Below are 24,318 nucleotides of genomic sequence, written 5' to 3'. Positions count from 1 at the left end.
ATCAAACAACTAAACCCCAGCATACCTGCGCGCCATGTGGTATGCGCGCGAGCCACCACTGTAATTGCAATGATGTCTTTCCCTCCTACACTCACCATGCGCTTCGCTCGCACGCAAAGTCTTCCTGCGCCCTCCTGTCACGGGCTCTGTTTCACATCCGACGCTATTGAGCGCTGCTGCGGCCTATTGAGAGCTGACTGCTGGGCTTATTGGAGGGAGGTTGGCTATTGAGGAGGTGGGGTCTTTGCTATTGAGGGTTTCGGGAGTCAGGTTTTGGAGGACTGGGTTTTCTTGAGAGAATCCATTGACCGACTGACACTGAGCAACGATCTACTGGCCACACCTACCGACGAACCTTTCGTTGCGCTTGCGACTTTGATCCTCAGCTTTCCTCGACGGACTCTGTGGGCGAGGAGATTCGACGGTACTGGGCACTGGCTGCGCCTTCGATCTGAGCGAGTCCGAAGAACACAAGGACTTCCCCGAACGAAGCATCACCAGCTCCCCAAAATACCAGGGGCAAGAAAAGCAGAAAGAGAAAAACACGCACCCACAACCAACACCCACAACAACCCCCCTCACAATGGACTCCTCCCTCACCCCCTCCTTCCCCACCCCACCAACAACAGCCCCCACAACCCCCTACCCCGCCTCCCTCCTCCTCGCCCTCCTCTCCCTCCTGCTCTTCCTCCTAACCCTCCCACCCCTCTACTGGCACCTCAGCAACGCCAACGTCCCCGCCGCAAGCCTCATCCTCTGGCTGCAAATCCTCAACCTCATCTCGCTAACGAACGCCCTCCTCTGGCCGCACGACAACACCTCCCTCTGGTACGACGGAGCCGGGCTCTGCGACGTGCAGGTCAAAGTGCTGGCGGCGGCGTACGTGGGCGTGCCGGCGAGCGTGGCGGGGGTGTTGAGGGGGCTGGCGGGGGTGTTGGATGTTGAGAGGGGGGTTGGGTTGGGTTCTGGGGGGAGGGGGAGGAAGAGGCGGGTCGTGGGGGATTTGGTGTGGTGCTGGGGCGTGCCGGGGCTGCAGATGGTGAGCGCGTGGGTGGTGCAGACGCGGCGGTATTATGTGCTGGGGATCGCGGGGTGCGTGCCGGCTGTGAGCAGCAGTTGGGTCGCGGATGTGTTGATGGTGGCGCCGCCGGTGGTATGGGTTTTGGTCGGGGCGTGGTTTGCTGGTGAGTTTTTCCTTGTTGGAGTTGAGGTTGAGTTTGGAGAAGGGAGATGGTCGGTCAGCTGACGTTCTATCTGCAGCCCTTGTGCTCCTCCGCATGCACCGCTATCGCCGTGATTTCACGACGCTGCTGGCGCACAGCAACACGAACCGGTCGCGCTTCGCCCGCCTCTTCGCCATTTGCATGCTCTGGCTCGCCGTCTCTATCCCCTTGCAGGCCTATGTCATCGTTCGGCAGGCAGACACGCAACATGTTCCGTTCAACTGGGCGCTCGTACACGATCCGGAGGCCTGGCGGTTGATCGAGATGTTCCCGTCGAGTGGGAAGATTTACTACACGCGGTATATCTGGCTGGGCGGATCGTTTATGGTCTTTGTGCTGTTCGGATTTGGGAGGGATGCGGGACGACTGTACGCCAAGGGATTGAGGGCAGTTGGGCTGGGAAGGTGTGTGCGGGTTTCGAGGGGTGGGACCACAGGCCGGAGTGCCTCACATGCTGGCACGATCAGTTCGGTTGGGAGTAAGGCGAGGCTGTTGTTCAGCAGGAAGAGGAGCGTGGCTGATCGTACGGGAGGACTGTCGGCGACGGATTCGAGATCGTCAGGACTCACCGCGTCGTCGATGTCTGAGCCGTTGTCGCCGAAGACAGTGCAGCATCTGGAGACTGTACAGGAGAATGCTCGACTTACGACTTCATCCGGCGGTAAGCCACTGGTCCAGACGGTCTCTTCTTACCTGCCATTCTGGCTGGGAGGACACCGCAAGACCGCGTCTCTGGATGTCGAGAAGAACGCACCGGCTGCGTCGAAGCCCCGTGGTTTCCATCGTTTCACCTCTGCTTTTCGCTCTCCGGTGGCGACATCAAACGCTGGAGGAGAGCCGGTGTCGATGAACGACATTTTGAGAACGCGGGACATTACTATCAGCTCTACGGCGGCACCGGCCTCGCCTGAGCCAGCAGTCCCGATCCAGGGCGGAGTCGTGGTGAAGAAAGAGGTGAGACAGGAAAGTGAGGTTGCCGTGAGCGGGCTTTGAAGCTGGAATGTCGTTGCAAGTGGGCATTCTTCAACCGTCCCGGCGCAGCGGTGAAAGTGTGACTACGACAGGAAGTCGTTCGCAGATGACATGGCCGGCCATTTGAACCAGCATTATCGAAGCAAGGTGCTTTGCGTTACCAGCGTTCATAGCAAGTGAAGAAGGATTGTTCTGTCAAATCAGTGGTCTCGTCTCTTCTTTTTGAGTGGTTTATTGTCTTGGTCACACAGCAGATGGACTGAAAGGCGGACATATGAGGCTCGTAACAAGCAATGCATGGTGGCGGCGCCCTAAGTCGTACAGCATCTGTAGGGAGTAGCGTCCAGATACAGGCACCCTTACCGCGACCAGCCGATGTCTTCAGACCTTGCCTCACCTGCAGAGTGGATCCCAGGACGATGACAGGCGCGCACGATGTTCACACAGGCTGCTGCCAGCCTCCATCAACCGACACGGCGCCGACACCACCAACGGGCGGCAATGAAGTCACGCGGGCGACAAGCTTCGAATGTGCCATCAGCAATGCGCGGATCGACCGCCTTAGGCATCCGCGTGGGCGCCTTCGTTGGATGCAGCGCTGCAGCGAAGCGGTTGGCTGTCGTGGGCGGGCGTTGGGCTGGCGGCCAATCATGCCACCCCGTGCCGCGTCTGGCTGGTGGAATGCGAGCGGCGCCGGCCTCGTGCGCGCAACGACACGCCCACCATCGCCCGCCATCGCCCAACACGCCATTGTTGATGCCAGCGTCGACCGCCCCGCCGTCCGCATTAATACCCCTCCATGCGCCGTCCGGCGGTGCGGCGCTTGTCGCCATCGTCGCCAGCATCGCCATATCGCCGCCAGCATCCTCCAGTGCCTCCCTCCCCTCGCCGAGCCACCGCCCGGTGCTTATCTGGCCCACGCATATAGCTTGTGCCAGCCTTGACCGTACGACCTCCCGGGCCTGGTCTGGCCTGCCGCGCACACTGACAGAGAAGATGCAGTACCTCGCAGACCCGACGTCGGAATAGGCTACCGGGCCATGTCCTAGCAAGTCTTGCCATTCGACTCGACTTCTTCCTTCGCTCTTCTGGCCGCCTTCTAGCGGAGCGCACTAGCGGCTGGTCCCGATTGGCCCAAATCCACCACTATGGAGACCACCTGCGTCGAGCACGCAAGCATCCCTCCGGAGTTCCCGCAGGAACTGGTTGGCAAGAAAGTCCTGCTAGCGAGCGAGTCTCTCGGTCCGGTAAATGGAGTCAGCCGGACGACCCAGAGTTTGATCGACTATCTCCGTCGAAACGGTGTGAACGTCGCGACTTGTGCACCCACCTACGCAGGCCAACCGATCGTTCCCGTGGAGCCAAAGCCAGAGCGAGCCCCAATCGTCAACCGAGAATGGGTTCGTGCTATCGAGAAGAAGTCGTCCACCCTAGGCTCGAGAGCACTGGGTGGCGCCTGGACCTGGCACCATGAGCGAGAGTCTTCCGACAAAGCCCCTCAGCAATCTGTATTCCAGGCCGCTCCTCCTGCGAGAAACCCTCGCATGATCAACCGCAGCCGCAGCGAGGAGGCCCGACGAAAGCTGGAAGCAAACAAGATCACTCGGGTCAACCCCGAATTCAGACTGCAAGGCTTCCCTCTGCCTTACAACCCTGATCTTTCAGTCGCCTACCCTTTCCGCCTTGGAGTGATTTACGACAAGACATTTAAGCCGGACCTGATCTACCTAGCTTCTCCTGCAAGTGTCGGTTTCCAATTTCTCGTCCAGCTGCGTCAGCTCACAGACCCTATCCCGACACTGCTCAACTTCCAGACGGATCTTTCTCACTACTCTACGATCCTCTTCCCTCAGCCACTTGACCAGTATGGCGTCTGGCTGCTCCAGGTTGTCCAAGGCTTCCTGTTCCAAGCACCCGCAGTCCGCACTATCTTCTACCCCTCAGCCTACGTCCGCAAATACATGACCGCAGCCGGCGCTCCCGACGACAAAATGCAACACCTCGGCCGCGGCGTCGACACCCGCCAATTCAACCCCTCCCACCGCTCCGAGTCCTACCGCCGCCAAATCGCCCCCAACGGCGAAATCATCTTCGCCTGCATCTCGCGCCTCGCGCCCGAAAAAGGCTTCGAATTCCTCGCCCAAGCCGCCACCCGCCTCGCCGCCACCGGCCTGCCCTTCAAACTCCTCATCGTCGGCGGCAACAAGAACCCCGCCGTCGAAAACGAAGTCCACTCCTACTTCGCCCCGCTCGGCGACCGCGTCGTCTTCACCGGCATGCTGCGCGGCGACGCCCTCGCCCGCGCCTACGCCGCCGCCGACGTCTTCCTGCACTGCTCCATCACCGAGACCTTCGGGCTCGTCGTCCTCGAGAGCATGGCCTCCGGCGTCCCCGTCGTCGCCCGCGACGAGGGCGGGCCCAGTGAGACGATCCGCCACGCGCAAACGGGCTTCTTGGTGCCACCGCACGACATGGACAAGTTCGTCGCGCACGCGCGCGCGCTGGGCTCCGACGCGGCGCTGCGGGCCGAGATGGGCGCGAAAGCCCGCGCGCAGGCGCTCGATACCACCTGGGACAAGATCAACAACCGCGTCGCGGTGCAGTTGGCGGCGGCGCTGAGGGATGCGGGGGACGATGAAGGGGAGGAGAGGAGGAGAAGGGAGGGGTACTATGGCGCGTGGGCGGACATGGCGAAGGTTTATCTGGCGGTGGGGATCGTGTGGGTGTTTTGGTTCATCGCGGTGATACCCTTGCTGCTGTGCGGCTTTGTGCATGGGATTGTTAAGAAGAGGTAGGGTTGTGGTTGGGAGTTGCGGGTTTCTTTTTTGGGTTATTCATGGGGGGGTCGTTTGCGCTTCAACGCGGTTTTTAATCATGGGAGTTTGGAGGGAATTATGATGACAACGAGGGTTTCTGCGCATATGAGTAATGAGGTGGCGAGTGAATGGGGCGTCTGGGAAGGGAGCTGCTATCAACAGAGATATCCGACGGCGTAGCAACCATGCATTTGATTCGAAGCTTATCATATACCACTCACTCGAGCCATCGCATCTTCCGCTCTCAATAAATTCACAGGTCTCCCTCGCCTGCTCATCATGGCTCGGTCCGAAGAGAACGGAACTCGACACCAAGCCCGGTAAAAACTCAGAAGACATCGTCTTCCGGCTCCTCCTGCTTGACAACCTCAGCAGCAGCAGCCTCCTCCTCAGCAGCCTTCTTGCCCTTCTTCTTCCCCTTCGCCACAGCCTTACGCTTCTTCGCCGGCGTCTCCGCCCCTTCCTCACCCCCATCCTCTCCATCGACCTCAGCACCAGCAGAAGCAGAAGCAGCAGCAGTCTTCTTACGCTTCCGCGGCGTTTCCTTCTTCCCAGTCCCCTTCACAGTAGACGGCGGCGGCGGCGGAGTCTCTGTCCCACGTCAGCTCACCCATGCCCATCCCCCATGGCCCAGGATCAAACTCACCTCCCTCCCCGGCGGACATAGCAGCGAGCTTCTTCTTGATCACGCCCCAGGTGTTGCTCGCGGTCTTGGGCGTGTTGAAGCCGGCCGCGACGCGCAGCTTCTCGAGGTCGATTTCGGGCGGGGATTTCAGGCAGGACCAGGCGTGCTGGAGGACGCGGAGTTCTTTTTCGGTGAAGGTTGGTTTGGTGGGCTGTGTGGTTGGTGGGGTGCTGGGCGGGGAGGACATTTTGGTGGTTGTTGTTTTTGTTGTTGTTGTTGTTGTTGTTGTTGTTGTTGTTGTTGTTGTTGTTGTTGTTGTTGTTGTTGTTGTTGTTGTTGTTGTTGTTGGGGAGGAGTGGGTTGCGTTGCGTTGCGTTGATGGTGGGTTTGGGTTGGGTTGGGTTGGGGAGGAAGGAGAGAAGGACGGGGAGGTGAAGGGGAGGAATCACATTGTTGTGGGAGCCTGTTTTACTTCTCATGGCTTGGGTGCCTGAGACATGCAGGCAGCGGATGGCGGGTAGGTGCGGCTTGGGGGAGTGAATGGTGTGGGAGAGGAGTGAAGTCTGGCGGGTTGGAGGGAGTGAATGGCGTGAGAGAAGGGTGGAGTCTGACGGCTTGGGGGTTTCAACGCGCTTGGGGTGGGAGGGCGATGCTATTGTAAGCAACATTTGGATTACATCAGGCTCTTCTTTTAATTCTGTGAAGTGATATCTGGCTGCTGGGATGGACATAGACACATATGGAGGGGTGGGCCAAGTCCAGGCCCTTTCTTGACGGCTGAGCGTCTTCAAGGGCTAAGCTGACAGCCGTCATGAGCTCATGGAGGCGGCGACATTTGCTTCTTCGCAAATGCAGACCCATCTACTCCTTCTTCGCCCTCTTCTCCGCCGCCTTACCCTTACCGCCACCCCCGACGAGCTTGAACAAGACCCAAGCAAACCCGACCAGCACAACAGCCATGGTTGCGGTGGGAACCCATCCAGCTCCCTTCGAATCCAGCACAGGCACATCCAGGTTCAGAAGAAGACCCTTCCCTTCCTCTCCACTAATAGTGTCATCTCCAGTAACCGGCGCCGGAGGCACATGGTAGAACATAGTCTTCGTGCCGAACAACCCATCATAGCCCAAGTTCTCACGGTCGAACGGGTTGACCTTAAACTTCGGCCCGTCATCCGCGTGGCACGCCCAGAAAACAATGGGAGCCGGAATATCGAGACTAGCGTGCGAAGAAGACGACGCGGACGAGTTCGCGGGGCTCACGTAGCGCAGGTGCGTCGGGATAGTAGCGGTCCAGAGCTCGCTCCCTGATCCAGCGGCGTCTGGGTACGAGAGCTCGAATAGCGCAGCTGAGCCCCAGGACTTGATGATCCAGTCTGGCGCTTCGAGGTCTTGTTCGCCGCTGAGGGCATGCAGGGCTTTGAGGTTCTGCGACTCGAGGAAGAGTCCGTCGGAGAACTGGTAGCGGTCGACGAAGAGCGCCGACGGCAGGGTGAGGTATGCATGTAGGGCGCAAGAAGGCTGAGGCGGCTTGAGAGAAGCTGCTGGGAAGGTGAGATCGAGCTTGGGGTGAAGGCCGGTAGGGTGTTGGAAAGCCGCGGCGAACGATTGCTTCGAGTGCGCGGCCGGAAGAGGATGATGGCGCGAGGGGAACGAGAACATGGTTGCGCCTAGTAATCCTTGTCAGCGGTTTCTTAGAGTTTCTATGAACGGTGCACTTACTCGGACTATCATTCTCGCCCAGCACGGCAAGATACCCGCCGAGCGAGAGTTCCTCGATTTCGTCCGCTTTCTCGCTCTGCAGAATACCAACTTCATACCTATGGTTCTCTCTAAACTTGACGATAGCCCTGTTAGTGATCCCAGATCCAGGTCTCTCGCCTGAATCCACATCCGCGCTCCAAGTCGCGGCAATGTTGACAGCGCGGCTGATAGTGTCAAAATCTATATCGACCGAAGCCGCGTACTCCGCGAACTGTGCCTCATCCTCGCAAGCGAGCCTGGCCTTGAGGTCTGACCGACATGCATTGTCGTGAAGATACTCTCGGAAAACACTGAGATCCGGGAGGACGTGGAAGTACTGGTAGCTGGCGGCGGACGCGAAAGTCTCCGAACGCAGCGGCGGCCGGCTGAAGCTCTCGAGCGTGTAGTGGCATTTCAATTCTTCGCCGAAGAGCGTTTGGATCAGCGGGCAGATGTTGACTTCTTCGCCTGACTTGAGTGGCGTGAAGAAGACGTGGAGGCCGGATGGGACCCTAGAGACGAACGGTGCCGGGATCGCGTGGTCGGCGGGTGCAGCCCAGCGGATGCGTACTTCGTGGCATTGCTCTAGCACTTTGGCGACCTGGTGATGCGCAGTCAATCGCCATGATCAATATTGAAATCGACATGGGCAAGGGTACCTCAGGCGGCAGGTCGTCCAAGCCCAACGTCAGCCGCTTCTCCAAAGCAGCGCTGCCAGCATTGGTGTACACGACTGAATCCGGATTGACGTGTATACTGTTGCGGTCGATGAATGTGCCCTCGGGCTGGATATATGTGATGCGTTGCTTCATGTTGCTGTGATTTCAGATCGATGTTGCTCAATTGTTGGGTGATGTTCCCGCCACGATGAAGTCTAGGCCCTAGATGCGGTGGCTCGGCGTGTGCTTGTGCTCGCCGAGTGTGAGACCCATGACGTCCGTCCATGCGGATTTCGATTTACGAAGAGGTGGCAATTGACTTTACGGGGAGGGCAGATAGAAGTCACAATGCAGGTGACACAATAACACGGACGGACATGCTGCTTTTATAGAGTTTGGAATTCGTCGCTACTGCTCTCAGTCGTACCGCAACTATCCTCCTTTCCGCGGCCAACTCAATTAGTGTTACAAAGTACAGGTTGCGACATGGAGTCGGCAGATTCAACGCTTCGGTGTATCCTCCTTCCTTTGCCTTCACGCCTCATACACCCCAGAAGCACCTCGCTGACTCGCTCCCTCAATGCTCCCGCAATGAAGCCTGGAGTCCCGTGCCTGGGAGCCCTCTATGTCCCAGCGCTTGCCGTCAAACGGCGGGGCAAAGCAGATAATCGCGGTCTGTTGAGCCAAATAGAATGGCAGATGGATCTCGCAATGGCGCAATGATGGAGGGCGAGCAGCGCAACTCCGATAGTCTGCCCGCTCCACGTGAGTACTGTAAATTTCGTGAGCCGAATTGCTCATGGCAATGGACGGCTACGTAAGGACGATGCTCATGGAGTCGCCTGAGCCAAATGATTTTCCGCAGCTTGGACACTTGCGAGAGCGGTTTGAGATCAGGTCTTTGACACAAGAGGAGCAGAAGACGTGGCCACAAAGCTTGATGACAGTGTTGCGGATGTTCGATGTGCAGACCGGGCAGATAGCGAGTTGCTGTGGACAAATGTTAGCGGAAATTCAGTCACAGATGATACGTTGAGAGCATCCGACTTACCCTCCAATCTTCCGCGCTGGAATTGTTGACTGTGGCTTTCGCTTTGCGCAGGTTCTCAAACGATTTCTTAGTGTCGTCCAGGCGAATCTTCAGCTGCTCCAGCGACTCTTCTGCTTCTCTGCGGCCTTTCGTAGCAGCGAGACACTCTTTGTCCTTGGCAGTTGCCAATTTGTTCAATTCCTCGACCTGTTTCTTCAGGCCTTCGGTAAGTGTGGAGGCTTCCTTGTGCTTCTGTTCAGCACTGCGGTGCTGCTGCTCAAGCTTGGTCAAACCGTCCTTCGCCTCGGCGATCTGACGCTCCAGGGAAATGACAAGTTCTTTCGTCTTGCTGTCTGCATCTTTGAGCTGGCTGACGATCTCACTGGAACGTGCGTTCTGCGACTTCAGCACACGCAATTCTGCCTCCTTCGAGTCCTTAGCTTTCATTGCCGCAAAGTACTTCTGCTCTGCTTTGGATTTCTCAGCACTCAATCTGAGCACTATATCCTCGGAATTGGCAACTTCCGCAACTCGTTTCGCAGCCAAAGCCTGAGTCTTCTTCCAAGCGGTTTCCATAGACGGGAGCTCTTGGCTGAGCAGATTGTATTGGTTCTCGAGAGTGCTAAGTTTCGCTTTCAAAGCCTCAGCATCCAAGTCGTCGTAGTTGCACTCATGTGCCTTTGATTCGCCAATTTGAAGCTTCAAGCGTTCGACTTCAGACTCCAGTGCTGTTATCCTGATTTCCTTCGCCGCCGTGAGCTCCTTGGCTTGCTCAAAAGACACACGCTTCTCCTCGTCTGCGCTCTTGCGAATCGCGAGCTCTGACATAAGCTCATCCCGAGAGTTTCTGATGCGTGCTAAATCGACCTCGATGCGAGCAATCATACTCTCGTTCTCGCTGGTTTGTGCGCGGTTATCCTCATCAACGTGAACTCGGTGTTGCGTTCTTTCGGCCTGGAATTTCTGTGCTTCCTCGCGCAACTGCACGTTAGTCGCTTCGAGATCATTGATGCGCTTGATGACATCGTCATGCTGAGATTTGAAGGTTTTGAACAAAGCTGTCTCAGCATAATCCTCATCGGTGAGACTGGCAACCTTTGTTCGCGCCGCAGAAAGCTCATTAGTTAGGCGATTATTTTCAGTCTCCAGTTCCTCAAGCTGTTTCTTGCGCTGTTCAGCCACGGCAAGCGCCTCCCTCCGAGCAATGTCACTTTCACCCGCCGCCACGCCATTTTCAACCTCGCCATTTGGCTCGTGCTTGATGGGCGTCCCGGCGCGCTTACTCGTGCTTGGAGAGGCCTCGCCATTGCCTCCTAGCATTGCCTGGCGTTCAAGCTTCTGCACCTGGAGGCTTTTGGCTCTTTCCACTGCCTTCTCTGCCTTAAGATAGCGGTATGATGCGGTTTCCAGACGTTCCGTCAACTGTTCTTTCTCTGAAACAAGGCTCTGGCATTCTGCGATCGCAGCCTTTTCTTTGGCTAGCGCAGAGGCCAGCTGCGATTGCAGCTTGACAGATTCTGGCGAAGCCGTAGGGACACGGCCGTAAATGTCCGTGATCGCATCTTTGATTTTTTGAGAGCGCTTGGAGAGGTGTGCCGAAAAAGTCTCATTGTCGGAGAATTCGAGGGCGGAGTTGAAGATTTCGCCACCTAAACTATCTCTTAGCACACATATTCCAGATATTTGATGTTCAAGGTATTCATACCGGATTCTGATGTCGCACTGGGAGGAGGTGTGGGCAAGGCATCGGCCGCGAGAATGCGGACTTCGTCGAGTAGTTGAGAGAACCAAGCGTCGATCGTGCGGAGGTGGTCATCGTGGTACGTGAGCTTCTTGTTGAGCTCGGTGTACTCTTTCTGCCAGTGTTTCTGCTCGCGCTTGTATTCATTCATCTGACGCAATATAGCGTCCTTCTGGTAGGCCTGCAAAGTGTGGAGGTCAGCAAAAGGTCTGAAGAGCAGTGCGCACGAAGTAAGAGCAGGCTTACCTCGACAGCTGCTTCATTCTCGGCGCTCATGCGCGGCGCGCCATTCTCCTCTTTGATGCGCTTTGAGCGCGGTATCGAGTCATCAGCATCGGGCGCCAAAGAGCGCTTGCGATCCTCCATCTTGCCCTTGTCGAACGAAGGGACCGGAAGCGAGGGAGTCGTAGCGGCGGTCATTTGAATGAGCAGGCGGGCGATGGCATGCGCGGTATGCGCCGATGGCAGCACTACCTCATGGATGTGAGTTCAGAGCGCCGATGACTCCGAAATATACCACAGCGGGTGCGGCGAAGCCGATGTGCTGGCAGTATGTTGTTGATGGCGTGTCGTGAGCAAGGCTGTACTCGCGTGTGCAAAACTGCGAAAGGAGATGTTAGGTTCCAAAGTCTCAGGCCGTAAGGCCACCGGCCACTCAGCGCGAGCTGGAGACGCCGTGAATAAAGTCGTGGGAAAGGTTTCGCTTGGGCAAACGAGCACGTGACAAGGCGATAAAGGCAGGAATAACAATTAAGCTGCGAGGACCATGCTATCTCTCTCCATTCTCAATATCAGCAGCTGTCGGTAAGGTTGCTTGTCGCTCGATGGCTATTTGTCCTTGGAGTCTGCCAGCAACACGCCGCGAAATCACAAGCCGCCTCGCACGGTCGTGGGCAACATTGCAAGCCAATCCAAGTCTGCACTCCACGCACCAAAGACTCGATCGTTCCGGAGACCAATGATTCACCGCTTCACTTGCATATTCTGTTCAGAACAAATAGAGTAGAATCCGACGGATCTCGGGATGCGCTGCCCTACATAAGCCCAGCGCCCCCCAGCACTCCGGCTACTCCGAAGCCATTCTACAGCACGATCATACCTTGCGTAAGCAGGAATGATGCAGTCTGCGTGCGGAATCGCGTACTCCGAAAGCTTCCAACAAGCAACAGATTCTGGGCCACTCCGTCCATCCGATGTTTGGTGCAGAGACCTCGTCAGCTTCCAATCGCGCAACGTTCACCTTCACCGGATCGCCACCTCCAACCAAAGGGCGTTGGACTCCGTAAACCCGGGCTCGACCAGTCGTCTCTGCGAGACGTGCCTTGGGTCTCTAAAGCTCCGATCATTGGTCCCATGTTCGTCAAATAATAACGTTACCTTGTTTCCGTCGGGGTAATGGAGCGTGCTGGCTCCGAACGCGCCGGTTCTAAAAGTGGACCCATGTAGTGGAAGGGCGCACCCATACATATATCAGCCTAGTCGCACCTCATGTGTCCAGTTGGGTGCACCTAATTTGCATATCGATTGTCCTAATGTCATACGCTACGTTGAATTTCTTGGGATCAGCTTTTCACTGCAAAACGTCACATTCTTCTACAACCTTCAGGTCGACCTTCACCAACGAGCCCGAGCCCGGACCCAGGACAGCATGTGAATGGGTAATGAATTAGAGGGATTGAAGGCCAAGTAGATGTCGTAAGAGATTCGTTTGGTTCTTTCATCTATCAATCTCTAACAAAATATCGTAGATCTTTCTCGTAAAACATCGCAAAAATACCGGAAAATGGAAAACTCGCCGTCAAAACTCGCTAACAACACAGGCAGGCCAGTCCGCTTAAGCGTAAGACTCGGCTGAGCAAGTGAAAGGGCTGCGCACCTCGCCAGCGGAGTACGAGTCCTTGATGTCCACAACCGAAGCCCAGGTACCGAGACCCAGGATGGCGAGGCCGATACAGAACACGGCCGCGTTGAGGACGGACAGAGCGATGTTCTTGGCCGAGGCGTTCCACTTACCCTCCCTGACCAGCTGGAACCAGAAGAGGGCAGGGAAGTAGAAGGTGAAGCCCGAGATGAACAGACTGGAGATCAGACCGAGCAGGGCGTTGAAGAACGGAATTGCCTCGGCGATAACCCAGGCGATGACGGTAATTGCCACAATCATCACAAGCCAGACAGCCCAACCAGCCTTGGTGTTGGTGTATCTGATCGGGTTGTTAGGGAAGGCACGCGTGATGATGTAGCGGCCGACAACAACGCTGTTGATGGATCCCGAGATAAAGATCACAGGGAGCGCGATTCCGAATGCGATGCGAGAGACCTTAAATCCGGCAGAGAGCAGGGCAGGGCTGCTGACGTCGGTACCGACAAAGCGGTAGATCAGAGCGCCGGTCAGGGTGTAGATGAAGATCTCGATCAGGCCAAGAGACCAAATCGACTTGACGTAGTCGGAAGGTGTGTGCATCTCAGACATGAAGCTGAATTGGCACACAGCGAAAGAGTAGGCGAAGATGATGTTGGTGGTCGACAGGAAAGCAGACTGGAGGGTCATGTCCGCTGGCGGCCACGCAGACCAGTTGACAGGGACGTCGGAGTTGGTTGCGTTGATGCCAGTGGCAATAATGGTAATGCCAATCGCGATGATGATCGACGCAAAGTCGATGTACCCGAGAATGGCGAACTCGGAGAAGCTGGGAGGGACAGCCAGGACGAAAAGAATGATCGCAGAGATCACACCCCAGACGAGCGCACAGATCGTAGGGTCGTCAACGATTCTGATGAACGCGATCGTGCCGGTGAGCGTGTGCGATCCAACCAGGAGAACGAGGAAGACCGCAAACATAGCACCGGTCAACTCGTACCCGAATCGCCCCCAAATGAGCTTGACCGCATCTGCGTAATGCTCGATGTGAGGGTACTTCATCTTGACCTGGCCGATCACGTACGATGTGTAGATGGCAATGAGACCGAGGCCAACGCACAGCAGCACACCGGCGACCATACCCACTGATGCGAAGGCGCTGGGTACACTCAACGATCCCAGAGCAATGGCCTCCACGATCAACAGTGTCGTGAGCTTCATCCAACCCAGGCGGTTGTATCTTTGCTCTCCCTCGTGGACCGTTGTCGAGCGGTCGAGGTCGCCTCCACCTCCATATTTCTCAATGCCGGAGCCAGCCTTGCTTCCCTCCTTCGACTGGTTGTGCGACGACGGCGCAGACTCGATGTCGTGGTCATAGCCCTTAGATTCGGTCAAAGGACCCGGCGCCTGGACGACGCGATCAGGGTATGTCGACATGTTGGGTCTGTGGTCGGGATGCGAGGCAAAGGGCGAAGGCGAAGCCCAAGAGAAAAGTGCAAGCCCGAGGGTGTATGAAAGCGTTTGGGTGGGTGTCGCGTGAGATGGTTCGAAACGTTCGAGGAAACCACGAGGGCCACGAGCGTTCAAATGGACTCTTGCAGTGCGGCGGAGGTGGACTCGGCCCTCACCGGCAGGCCCACTGTCCAGGCCAACCAGAGTTGCTTTGACACATGGTGAGTGACGCCAGGAAATTCGAAGCCGGGTCGAACCTAGCCGTTGGCGGCGAAACTTTGGGATTTTACATAATGTCAACGAGGGCAGAGGCCTTTGCGGTCACAGTGCGTGCTCCACCCGCACGCACTGCAGTCCCGGTGTTCCAGAAAGCGCGGAGGCATGATGCAGGCTCGCTGGACGCCTGGTGTGGAGGAAACGCGTGATGGTTGATAGTACGGACGACGATCGCTGGCAACGTGAAGTCGCAGGCTATGACGATGGGGGCGCAGGATCTTCAAATGCGGCTGCGAAGCACCCGGAACCCTTGGAAGCACCGCACGCAAGCTTTGCCCAGAATTATGCTTACTGCCGCCACTCCGAGCAAACCCGCTGCTCGCGAGCCGCGTTTAGTCTCGCCTTGTCTTATCTTCGTCTGGCCATGGCCAAGCCTGTCGCTGGTCGCAGGCCCTGGCCAAATTGTGCGGGCGTGGCGACGTCCGAGCGCACATCTGCCGTTCTTACGCTACCGGCCAAAGGGTGCAGTGGATGCGATAAGCTCCGGGGGATCTTTGCTGTCAAAAAATCGTCAAACTGTTTCCCCATGCAGCCGTGCCCGATGCAACCACGCCCGGCGCCGTTGCTTGTCCCTGCATTCTGAGCGCTTCCCGATTCATCCGTGCGGCTCTGCTGCGGTTGCAAGTGAAGTCATCCTTGCTTACATTCGAGCCGGGAGATCTTCCTTATGCAGTCACCGGTGACTCCTCCAGCGTGGTAGACGGGTATGAGGTGCAAATGAGGCGTTCCATCTTTGTCATCGAACTATTCGAACCGATCTATCTAGCCTTCGTAGAGGTTCCTCGCGGGCGACATGTGCTTTGGGGTCTGAAATGCAGGCTGCTCGGGCTAGCAGTAGCAGGTGCTTCCAGCACATTATGCGACCGATCCTATACAACTTCCGACCATTCCCTTCACAGGAGCCCTCGATAACCCGAAGCTTTTTCCAGGTTAAGCTTCAGAGCAAGCTTCAACTTGAAGTAGCTAGTAGCTGTTGCACGATCAAACCTACGCGACAAAGATGACCTATCGCATAGGCTTTCTCGAAGCCAACTCGACCATGTATCCGCGTAAGCACTCGCGTTGCTCCCGACTCGTGCTGATCACGAAACCAAGCCAGACGAACCACGAGGTGTCCGTACGGCAGCGCCTGCGTTATGAAGTTAGCTTGGTGGTCGCGCGTTTCATCCTCTCGGGGATCGTCACACTCTGTCGCGAAAGGTCAGTGCCGACTGCTCAAAGATAGGTCCTACCAGCATCAAGTCAATGCATGCATGTAGTCGCAACGAAGATACGCCTTCTTATCAGCCCAACGACTGCGTGAATAGCGAACTCTTGCTCCCAGCCTCTCGCTATCTAAGGGTTGAATCCTTCGCGGCAACGCGTATCGGTGTGGTGACCGCCGGAATATAGCCACTGGCTTGCACTCGCGTATTATTCCGGCGACTGCGCCTTAGGCCCGATTCATGCGTCTTTACGCGCACGCCGCTATCCGATTCCACGCCCTAGGCGCGAGTGAAGCTCGTGATCGAGCGCTTCATGCCTAGGACGTCACGCAGCCCGGCATGGTCCAGAATGCGGACCCATGAAAGTCTTCTCGCTGGTAGACCGCCGGGTACATGTTTGCTGGATAATCCATCCTGGGGGCAGGGTGACGAGAAGTCTCGTGCTCTGACGAATGAACTTGCATTGTCCTACCTAATCAAACATGCGACGTGCCTGCGCTCATAAGGTAGCTCCCCGTGCAGCTACCGCCTGAGGCGGAAAAGCCTCGTGGGCTCAAACCAGACCTCACCACAGCTCGAGCAATCATTGCAAAGGCCGAACATTGCGGACAAGCTTGGTGGGCACCCGGTGTGCATAAAGCTTGTCGATCGATCATTATTCCAGCACAACGAACACGGCAGGCCTTGACCTTCTCCACGGGGCAATACAACCTAGCACCCGCGCGATTAAATAACTAGCCCCACGGGGCGAGGAATTACTGTGCACACATCCCATGACTCTGCATCAGCAGCACTAGTATAAAGGACACCGGGTCGCCCTGCGCATTCAATATTCATTACCCCTTCATTACCAAATCCCCAGATTCCATTACCCCATACTCTGCTCTCCTGCCAGACCCACCGCCCCTACTGCCTCGCCCCGCCATCGCCCTCATCATCCCGCACATCCTCCATCTTCGCATCAACCTCGCCCTTCCTCTGCTGCGGCAGGCCGGCGAGAAACGGCGCGTGCGGCGTCTCCACCATCTCCTGGTGCTGCGCGCCAGGCTCGTCCTCCTGCGGCGGCGAGAGGTGGATCTCCGTGACCTCCGGGTCCTCCCTGTGCTCCGCGTGCTGGCCTGCGCCGACTTCCGGCGGCAGGCCGAAGGCGTGGTGCTGGTCGAAGGAGCCTCGCTCGTGGTACGAAGGGCCCACGTCTGGGCTGCCGCCTTGCGCGCACGTGCTATCGATGCTCGCGCGGCGGCTGGCGTTGGCGCCGGGCTCGATTGATTGGCGGGGGACTTCGCTGTCGTAGGGGTAGTCGTAGGCTGGTGGTGGGCGAGAGACGGTGGCGTCTTGCAGCTCTGTTGCGAAGTGGGCGTCGTCTTCTTTGACAAACTGCTGGAGGGCTGGTGGGAGAGTTGCTTCGAAGTTGGAGTCGTCTACGGCGCGGTCGCTGGCGTACACGAGGAGAGCAGAAGTGTGTTCGGCCTCGGCGGCGTGGAGGACGGTATAGCCGGGAACTTTGGTTTTGAGAATTTGAGGGTGTGAGCTGTTGGCGGCATACTCGATCCGCCACCATTGCATGCCGTCTGGTGTGCCATCATCGTCGTCGTTGTCGGTCGACATGTGGTCATCATCTTCGTCTTCTTCCTCGGGTTGGAGGACATAAGTAATGCTGGGCTTAGTCGCCACGCCCATCAGAGTGTAGCGCTCTTTGAGGCCCTTCTCTGCCAGCTGAGGCGGTGGAGAGTTGGAAACCTTGGATATGTTCTTCTGGATCGCCTCTTTTTGTTCCGCGAGTCTCTCAAGCTTCTTGTCGACGCTCGAGACAATCGCCTCTAGTTTGCTCGCTAGTTCTGCGTAGTGTGGCTGTTCGAAGCCACTGGACCCGTTTACTAGAATGCCATTTTCTCTATCCGCGTTGGTCGCGTCTACCATGTTCTTGCCGGAGAAGTGGCCGAGCGTGTGTAGTAGCATAGCCTTTGCATCCAGCTCTTCGGTGGATTTCTGCGGATGCTGCCATTTCGTGAGCCTCTTCTCGATTTCGCTGATCTTCGCAAGCCGCTGTCTTTGTTCTAGTATCTCCAAGCGTGCAGGCTTTGAAAATTGAATGTTTCCCTCCAGGTACTTGTCGATGAAGAGGGTAGGTGGCACGTCAAGTTGAAGCTTCTCAGCCGCTGAGTTGGTTTGCTTGGCACACATGACGAGGATATCAGAGCCCTGACAGATGAAGTTGTCATTGACTGCTGCATTCTCAGAAGTGGTATCCCAGAGCAAACCGTCCAGTATTTCCATGAGTCCAAGCTTATCTTCACCGGTCGTCGTGACAGGTAGATCGAACACCTCGAGATACGGCGTCTGCATACCTTCAGGTGAGGTAGTACCAATCTCTGTAGAGAACAAGGATCGCATCTCGAACTCTTTCCCACATCGTGCCCCCGCCGCTTGTATAAATCTCTTGATGAAGGCTTCTACCAGATTCGAATCATAGCCCACTTGGAGCAGTTCCGTTTGTGTCAACACAATCGCGCTGGCATAAGATCTTTGACTAGCATCAAGTACGGCCATCAATCTCTGCGTCTCGGCAATGAAGCCGTCGTATTTGTCGATCTCAGGATCCGCCGGCTCTCCACCAGCTGTGTGTACAATCTTTGGCAGTGCGATCGGATTTCCTCTCCACCATTCAGCATCTGTTCCATATTGTGCCATAGTGTAGTCTTTCAGAAGCAAGGCCTCTTTCACCGCAGGGATCGAATGTCCGATCGTTAGGAAGTTTGGCAGGTAGTCTCCAGAAGGCAGATGCTTAAGAAACCGCGGTTCTCCGTCCATGTTCTTCCTCTGTTCAGGTTCCACATCCGGCACGATCTCGCTGCTCGCGTTCTGCGACACGGGTACCATAGCCCAACTGCTCTTGTCATACTGGTCCCTGGTAGCCGGTCCGAAGGTCTGTCTCGATGTGCCATCCGCACCAACAACGCCTGACTCTTGCTGCGGAAACGCCGTCGAAAGGTCCTGCTGACTAGCCGCCAGAGCTTGCGCAAACTCAGCGTCCTCCTGGTCCTTGTTCGTTGGAGCTCTCAGGTTCCCTGCGGGCGACGGCACCCTCGTGGGCGCTGTGCTCGTGCCAGTCCCGAGCGGCCTCAGATTTCGATCGCCTGTGTTCGCATTGTCCCTATCAGCTGACCAGGCGCTCTCATCCCATTGCGATTCCGACTCTTCTTTGGAAATGTCCTCGTTGTCCAGAATCGCGTTCATGGCACGCTCGACATCCTTCTTCACCTTCAAGTAGCGGCTCGCGGTTTCCCTTGAACATCCCGTGAAGCTCATAAGATTCTCAATGTTTTCCTCGCTCGTTTCGGCAGACATGGTGTCTTTGCTGCGAAGTGACAGTCTGCCGGAACTCCTCGACTTCGATGTTTGGTTTCGCTGGCCAGGCGTCACAGCTGTACCTTGGTCCGGCCAGTCAGAGCTCGAAGCAAAGATGTCTTGGTTCAAGCGCAGTTCCAAGCGCCGGTGACCGTGCGTGTGTTTCTTTGAATACACCTGCAGGTCACGTTTGCGTTTGCCCATCTTCACGGGCGCCAGATGCCGTCACGGACGAGCTTGGCGGGGCAGCTGCGGATCCCCTTCCTAATCTGGCATCGGCGGCGACGACAAATAACAAGCGATGAGATTCGGTATCCTTTACCACGGTCGTATAGTATCAGAGATTTGTATCTACCGGTAGAGCAGGCGGTTCACGCCTCTCTGGTGGTGTAGGTGCGTCACTGTCAGAGCTCCCTTTGTGCATGCATGTGACAGACAGCTACGCCTTCACTTGCTGAGGCAGCCGCGTTCTCTGGAACACGTGGACGCGTAAAATCACACTTCATTGCACATTATAACGATAGAATACAGTGACGCTTGAAACTCACGCCAAACCCAACTCTTAACAGGCCTGATCCCATATGCACACATCCGCCACCAAAATCAGACGATCGCGCTATGCAATCATAATCATGACAAAACATATCCCATCACTTCCGCCGTCTTTAGTTCGCGTCGCTCTGGCTACTTGGAACAGCAGCCGATCATGCAGTTCGAGAGCCCAGTCGTAGCTGCCTGTCTTTTCAAGACGCGCTGCTGCTGGTCTCCAGGGCGGGCTGAAGGCCTGCATCGGCTTCAGCCCGCTGCGAGTAGGTAGACTACTTCGTCTTCTGACCCTCGCTTGCCTGCGGCTTGGAGTTGTTCTTCTGAGCAGGTTGGGGCTTCTCCTCGGCCTTGGCTGGCGTGTTTGCGTCGCCCCAGCCGTAGATGCTCTTTTTCGATTCCTCGTTCCTTGCGCTGTCCATGAAGCCCGTGAGGCGGCCACCGGTGAGAGAGTTGAGCCTGTCGCCAATGGAAGCTCCGCCACCTTCTTGGCCAGTAGCCTCGCCACCGCCTTCGCTGTTGGCCCATTTGAGGATGTAGTAGCCTCCGAGACCCCAGAGGAAGAGGAAGGTGGCGCCCATTGTGGTGAAGAAGATGGTCGGAAGGACGATGGTCAAAGCCAGGCCGACGGCGAAAAGAGTGAAGGCCACTGCACCGAGAAGGCCGACTAGCAATCCGACGACCAAAGCAAAAATGAACACCGTGAGCGAGAACAGGATGAAAAGGAACAGGGGTACACCAGTGATGGCGAGGTTCATGCCAAGGAATGTCTACATCAGAAGATTAGAGGCAAGCCTGTGGGAAGTTGATATTCACATTCACTTACAGAGAGCTTAGGGTTCGCCAGCATGAAAGCCTGAAGCTTCGCCAGGAACGCAGCACGCGTCTCGGGTGGAAAGACCCTGTCGAGCATTGCCTTGGCCTTCGCAGTTATCCAGTTTCCCCATCCTTCAATACTCCCAAGGATGCCTGTTGTTGCGCTTTGAATTTTGTCTTGCGTGCCCTTCGTGGCACCTTGGACCTGGTCGGCCATTGTTGCAGAAGTATTCTTGTTTCGAGAAGCCGCAGGAGTAGTATTTTTGTTGGATGATCGAGACGGAGACGGGCTTGGGGATTGCTGGCCCGTACGGATTTCAAGTTTCCGTGGGCGATGGTGTTGGGGGTGGTCGGCGGTGATTTTGACGGGCCCGCAGGCGTGAGGGGATCAGGGAAGGGTGATTGGTAAAGTAGGCGGGATCAACGCAGGCAGAAAGTAACAGCAGAGCTATTGTGGTTGATGTAATAGGAGATGTACCTTTGTACCGCGCACTGCAACCGCCGTGCCTTGTTTTCGTGGGGAATGCTGTCACCGCAGCTCTAGTCGTCACGCTACTCGAGGCTATGTGCCGCCTGCAAAGTGCAAACGCGTTTGTTTGTTGCCCACTGACGTCGATCCTACGATTGCGCCTGCATCCCGGCGCAGTGGCGTCAGCGTGGCCTTGGTGGTGGTTGTGGAGTCCGCGGGCGCTTCGTCTCGTCGCGCAAGCGCCCGCTGTCGCCTGCCAATCGAGGTCGGGGCAAATTTTTGGATGCGCCGACTTTGGAGGTCGCTGGAGAGCAGCTTCGAAGCAAACGGGCTCGTTGGAGGAGAGCCTTACCTACACACACCAAATAACCTGGCGGATACACAATGTCCGACAAGGACGGAAAGAAGCGCAAGAGGCAGAGCAACGGCGTGCCTGCGCCCAACAAAAAGACACACATCGACGGCCAGCCCACGGGCACCGCCAAAGTCGCAATCTCAGAGAATGGCTTGCCGCCAGTGATTGGCAGCGCGCCTGGCCTCTCTGTTCCGCAAATCTCCTTCAAGGCCTATGCGAAGGCATCTGGAAGGGCTAAGGACAGCACGAAGATCAAGCCCGACACGCACAGCGTCATCCTTCACTCGACCAAACACCCCAAACTCGACTACACAGCGACACCCGCAGCAAGCGAATCGCAGACCGCGCACTATGTCGCCGTATACGACCCCAAGGCTCAGAAGCTTCAGATCGTCCCTTCACACCACCTCAACCTTCGCAGCACGCTGCGCACAGAGAACCAGGAGGTGAAAGACAACCAGCAGAAACGCACCATCGCGCAGCAGCGGGAACAGCTTGGGCAAGAGTTTGGTACCAAGAAATCGAAGAAGGCTATTGCGAGCAAGACTCTCAACGCGATCACAAAGGGCAATGAAGACGGCAAATCCGCCGAGATTGAGAATGCCATTCTGGAGACCATGGCCGACACTACTGCAAACGACCAAAACCAGGCCCAGCTGGCTGAGGCTGCACTTGCCGCGAAACCTATTCCCAAGCCCGACATGAGCGCCGATAATTTTGAGGATGTCTACCCTTTGAATACATTGATTCCGCCTGGAGACATGCGCCTGGTACAGGTCAAGGAATGGCAGGACAAAGCTCGCGCCGAAGAGCCGATCATGTTCAACAACCGCTTCTCCGCCGGCCGCGTCGTCGCTATTGGAAAGTCAGACGATGTCAACAAGCTCAAGGCATTGCGGTACCTCAACTTGCTCCTGGACTTCAACGCCGCTCTGGGAACCGCTGGTCGATCTGGCAAGAAGGTGCCCAAGAAAGACGTGCTTTCCAAGAAACTGGAGGCCTACCCCGAAGCCTTGGTCGACTCGGTCCGCAGACGCTTCAGCGAGAGCAACGAGCTCAACAAGTGGCACCAGGATTACCTCTACACCCACATGTGTGCATTGTCCTTGTACATCGATCACTACGTCACAGATATTAGCAACCTGAAAGACGATCTGAGGTTGGAGAACAGGCAGGTCGGACAGTACTTCCACGAGCTGGGCTGCAGAGTCGGCCCTCCCACAGAGAAGGAACGCGAGACCCGCGGTATGAGCAAGGCGCAGGCCGCTGCGACCAGAATCGCGAAGCTCAAGCTGCCGCTCGACTTCCCCAGGCCCAGAATGATGCGGAAGAGGTAGAAGCGGGGAGACAATGTACCTATAATGCAATCGAAATGCCACCCAGTCGACCCAATCCATCTTGTACCTTCATCGAGACACCACACTCCCCACCACCAAAACAACAACCCTCGTCCAACGGGCACCTCGCGTACATCCTATCAAGCAACTCTCCCATCTCCTCCTCCCTGACTCCATCTCTCAACCTCAGCCACCGCTGATTCCTCGCCCCACAGTCCTCCTTCCACTCGTTTTCCCCATCCTCCGCCACAACATTGCACCCACCCTCCCCCAAAAACTCAAACACCTCCCCACCCCCCGCTCTCCCACCCCCCTCCAGCCCCAAAACTCCATAAAGCACCGCAACCGGATCATACGACGCCCTCGCCGTCTCGCACCGGTCTCCATACCACTGGTACGCCGCCAGCACAGGCGAGTCCTTCGGCGCCCACTCCGGCAGCCACCGGCCGGAAATCACGCGCTTGCCGAGTTCGTAGCCGGCGAAGGTGACAGGGACATTCTGAGGCCAGCCGGCGAGCACCGCGCGCGTGCTCGCGGCGTCGGTGGCGAAATTGAACTCGTGGCCTGACGGGTAGCGGCCGCCCATAACGACGAGCTCGGCGGTTTTGAGCTCTACGAGCTGCGCGCCGGAGAGCGGGGAGATGGTGTCTGGCGGTGAGGCGAGGAGGGCGGCGAGGTTGGTGAGGAAGCCGAGGGAGATGAGGGTGGTGCTTGCGTTGGGGGCGGAGGCGAGGAGCGAGCGGTAGAGGGGCACGGGGTCGGGGGTTGCGGAGGCGTTGGCGAGGGCGCGCGGGAAGTTGTAGGCGAGTTTGCTGGCGTATTCGCCGAGGCGGAAGGTCCGGGTGTCGAGGAAGGTGGTGGGGGTGAGGGGTTTGAGCGCTGCGATGGGGATGGTGGGGTTGTTGTAGTAGGTGTTGATTACCTGGGTTGGGGTCATTAGAGGGTAGCTGGGATGGGGGACGGGTTCTGTTGATTTTAGTACGTACGCTGGCTGCCAGGGAGCCGTATTGAGAGTCTGTGTTGATGATGACGCCCTGCACGTCTGCTATGCCGCAGTTGTGGAGTACGTTTGCCACTGCTAGGGCTCCTACGTCGTCTACATCTGAGAAGATGTCGGTATCGATGATGATGGGTTTTGGGCGCAGATCGCTGGCTGTTGAGATGGCGAGCACTCTATACTGGCTCGCCAAAGTACACGCGCAGATCAGAGTGAGTAGCTTCATCCTTTACCGTATGGTCGCTCTGGGCGCTATGTACGGTTGACGTTGCTGGTCAATTAGTGCACGAGTCCAGACTACTGTATTCCACGACTGGTGATGAGGTGCTGTGCTTCTGCGCCACGGGCTCAAATCAAACAAAGCTCTCTGCAACTCGCACGATCATGTGCTTTTGAAAAAATATGACGAAGTATTTTAATTAATTTCAGAAAAGCACGAATCCACGCAAGAAGACCAGGCAATGTGACTTTTTACACACGAGGTGAATGTGAGGTCAGAAGCGCGTTGCCCCAACCCTAACCCTAAAGCGACACGCTCCTCGCACACGTCTCGTAGAAGACCACTATAGTGGAACGTTAATTATCGCAAAACGACGGGTGCACAATGGATTAAGGGACGAGACAACCAAAGCGCTCAAGCTCGGCGAGTGCCTTGGTCACCATCTAAATCCAGAATCCACTCGTTACCTGATCTTGACACCGCACTTCCGCCGAAGGTACGCAAGTGCATTGAGTTTCAACCGGATTGTATGGTTGCTTGTGAGTATCGATGAGCCATGGCCTTCGCGGACATATATCAGCATAGCCATCTCATCCCATAAGCACTTGAACAAAACCGCACTGTTGTCCAACAACA

At 56.7% G+C, this 24,318-nt stretch overlaps 10 protein-coding genes across 10 annotated transcripts; 3 read left to right on the top strand and 7 right to left on the bottom strand.

Annotated features, from left to right (window-relative positions):
• Positions 1 to 583: 583 nt before the first annotated feature.
• On the top strand, positions 584 to 2,216 carry WHR41_00718 (uncharacterized protein; the record flags this gene model as incomplete). The annotated part of the gene is made up of 2 exons (XM_069369324.1): positions 584 to 1,184; positions 1,261 to 2,216. 2 exons carry the CDS (start codon positions 584 to 586, stop codon positions 2,214 to 2,216), a joined length of 1,557 nt encoding a protein of 518 aa, XP_069233807.1.
• Positions 2,217 to 3,343: 1,127 nt separating this feature from the next.
• Positions 3,344 to 4,990, top strand: WHR41_00717 (uncharacterized protein; the record flags this gene model as incomplete). Its single annotated transcript, XM_069369323.1, has 1 exon — positions 3,344 to 4,990. One exon carries the CDS (start codon positions 3,344 to 3,346, stop codon positions 4,988 to 4,990), a length of 1,647 nt encoding a protein of 548 aa, XP_069233810.1.
• A 174-nt stretch (positions 4,991 to 5,164) lies between these two features.
• On the bottom strand, positions 5,165 to 5,913 carry WHR41_00716 (uncharacterized protein). The gene is made up of 2 exons (XM_069369322.1): positions 5,658 to 5,913; positions 5,165 to 5,602 (listed from the first exon to the last, which is right to left on the bottom strand). The coding sequence occupies exons 1-2, from the start codon at positions 5,881 to 5,883 to the stop codon at positions 5,340 to 5,342; spliced, it is 489 nt and encodes a 162-aa protein (XP_069233809.1). The 5' UTR covers positions 5,884 to 5,913; the 3' UTR covers positions 5,165 to 5,339.
• Positions 5,914 to 6,286: 373 nt separating this feature from the next.
• Positions 6,287 to 8,235, bottom strand: WHR41_00715 (uncharacterized protein). Its single transcript, XM_069369321.1, has 3 exons — positions 8,036 to 8,235; positions 7,356 to 7,977; positions 6,287 to 7,303 (listed from the first exon to the last, which is right to left on the bottom strand). Exons 1-3 carry the CDS (start codon positions 8,186 to 8,188, stop codon positions 6,498 to 6,500), a joined length of 1,581 nt encoding a protein of 526 aa, XP_069233836.1. The 5' UTR covers positions 8,189 to 8,235; the 3' UTR covers positions 6,287 to 6,497.
• Positions 8,236 to 8,416: 181 nt separating this feature from the next.
• Positions 8,417 to 11,396, bottom strand: WHR41_00714 (uncharacterized protein). The gene is made up of 4 exons (XM_069369320.1): positions 11,053 to 11,396; positions 10,771 to 10,987; positions 9,087 to 10,714; positions 8,417 to 9,025 (listed from the first exon to the last, which is right to left on the bottom strand). The coding sequence occupies exons 1-4, from the start codon at positions 11,224 to 11,226 to the stop codon at positions 8,849 to 8,851; spliced, it is 2,196 nt and encodes a 731-aa protein (XP_069233811.1). The 5' UTR covers positions 11,227 to 11,396; the 3' UTR covers positions 8,417 to 8,848.
• A 1,244-nt stretch (positions 11,397 to 12,640) lies between these two features.
• Positions 12,641 to 14,101, bottom strand: WHR41_00713 (uncharacterized protein; the record flags this gene model as incomplete). Its single annotated transcript, XM_069369319.1, has 1 exon — positions 12,641 to 14,101. One exon carries the CDS (start codon positions 14,099 to 14,101, stop codon positions 12,641 to 12,643), a length of 1,461 nt encoding a protein of 486 aa, XP_069233846.1.
• A 2,402-nt stretch (positions 14,102 to 16,503) lies between these two features.
• Positions 16,504 to 18,945, bottom strand: WHR41_00712 (uncharacterized protein; the record flags this gene model as incomplete). Its single annotated transcript, XM_069369318.1, has 1 exon — positions 16,504 to 18,945. One exon carries the CDS (start codon positions 18,943 to 18,945, stop codon positions 16,504 to 16,506), a length of 2,442 nt encoding a protein of 813 aa, XP_069233840.1.
• A 486-nt stretch (positions 18,946 to 19,431) lies between these two features.
• WHR41_00711 (uncharacterized protein) lies at positions 19,432 to 20,862 on the bottom strand. The gene is made up of 2 exons (XM_069369317.1): positions 20,315 to 20,862; positions 19,432 to 20,258 (listed from the first exon to the last, which is right to left on the bottom strand). Exons 1-2 carry the CDS (start codon positions 20,519 to 20,521, stop codon positions 19,764 to 19,766), a joined length of 702 nt encoding a protein of 233 aa, XP_069233847.1. The 5' UTR covers positions 20,522 to 20,862; the 3' UTR covers positions 19,432 to 19,763.
• Positions 20,863 to 21,157: 295 nt separating this feature from the next.
• On the top strand, positions 21,158 to 22,465 carry WHR41_00710 (uncharacterized protein; the record flags this gene model as incomplete). The annotated part of the gene is made up of 1 exon (XM_069369316.1): positions 21,158 to 22,465. The coding sequence occupies one exon, from the start codon at positions 21,158 to 21,160 to the stop codon at positions 22,463 to 22,465; it is 1,308 nt and encodes a 435-aa protein (XP_069233812.1).
• Positions 22,466 to 22,484: 19 nt separating this feature from the next.
• WHR41_00709 (uncharacterized protein) lies at positions 22,485 to 23,889 on the bottom strand (the record flags this gene model as incomplete). The annotated part of the gene is made up of 2 exons (XM_069369315.1): positions 23,452 to 23,889; positions 22,485 to 23,387 (listed from the first exon to the last, which is right to left on the bottom strand). The coding sequence occupies exons 1-2, from the start codon at positions 23,686 to 23,688 to the stop codon at positions 22,485 to 22,487; spliced, it is 1,140 nt and encodes a 379-aa protein (XP_069233551.1). The 5' UTR covers positions 23,689 to 23,889.
• Positions 23,890 to 24,318: the final 429 nt, after the last annotated feature.

This window comes from Cladosporium halotolerans (genome assembly GCF_011745625.1).
Source record: "Cladosporium halotolerans strain TM138-S3 chromosome Unknown Sca2, whole genome shotgun sequence".
NCBI lineage: Eukaryota > Fungi > Ascomycota > Dothideomycetes > Cladosporiales > Cladosporiaceae > Cladosporium > Cladosporium halotolerans.
The sequence above is the reverse complement of the archived record's forward strand: the minus strand, read 5'-3'. Positions and strand labels throughout refer to the sequence as shown.

Excerpts from the sequence above, each read along its gene's own strand:
- WHR41_00715 (XM_069369321.1), bottom strand. The coding sequence starts at position 8,188 with ATGAAGCAACGCATCACATATATCCAGCCCGAGGGCACATTCATCGAC. Across the intron at positions 7,978-8,035 it reads TGGACGACCTGCCGCCTGAG|GTCGCCAAAGTGCTAGAGCA; the intron begins GTACCCTTGCCC and ends GCGCATCACCAG. Across the intron at positions 7,304-7,355 it reads GGGCGAGAATGATAGTCCGA|GCGCAACCATGTTCTCGTTC; the intron begins GTAAGTGCACCG and ends AAGGATTACTAG.
- WHR41_00714 (XM_069369320.1), bottom strand. The coding sequence starts at position 11,226 with ATGACCGCCGCTACGACTCCCTCGCTTCCGGTCCCTTCGTTCGACAAG. Across the intron at positions 10,988-11,052 it reads AGAATGAAGCAGCTGTCGAG|GCCTACCAGAAGGACGCTAT; the intron begins GTAAGCCTGCTC and ends CACACTTTGCAG. Across the intron at positions 9,026-9,086 it reads CCAGCGCGGAAGATTGGAGG|CAACTCGCTATCTGCCCGGT; the intron begins GTAAGTCGGATG and ends ATTTGTCCACAG.
- WHR41_00711 (XM_069369317.1), bottom strand. The coding sequence starts at position 20,521 with ATGGCCGACCAGGTCCAAGGTGCCACGAAGGGCACGCAAGACAAAATT. Across the intron at positions 20,259-20,314 it reads TGGCGAACCCTAAGCTCTCT|ACATTCCTTGGCATGAACCT; the intron begins GTAAGTGAATGT and ends CTTCTGATGTAG.
- WHR41_00716 (XM_069369322.1), bottom strand. The coding sequence starts at position 5,883 with ATGTCCTCCCCGCCCAGCACCCCACCAACCACACAGCCCACCAAACCA. Across the intron at positions 5,603-5,657 it reads TATGTCCGCCGGGGAGGGAG|AGACTCCGCCGCCGCCGCCG; the intron begins GTGAGTTTGATC and ends GACGTGGGACAG.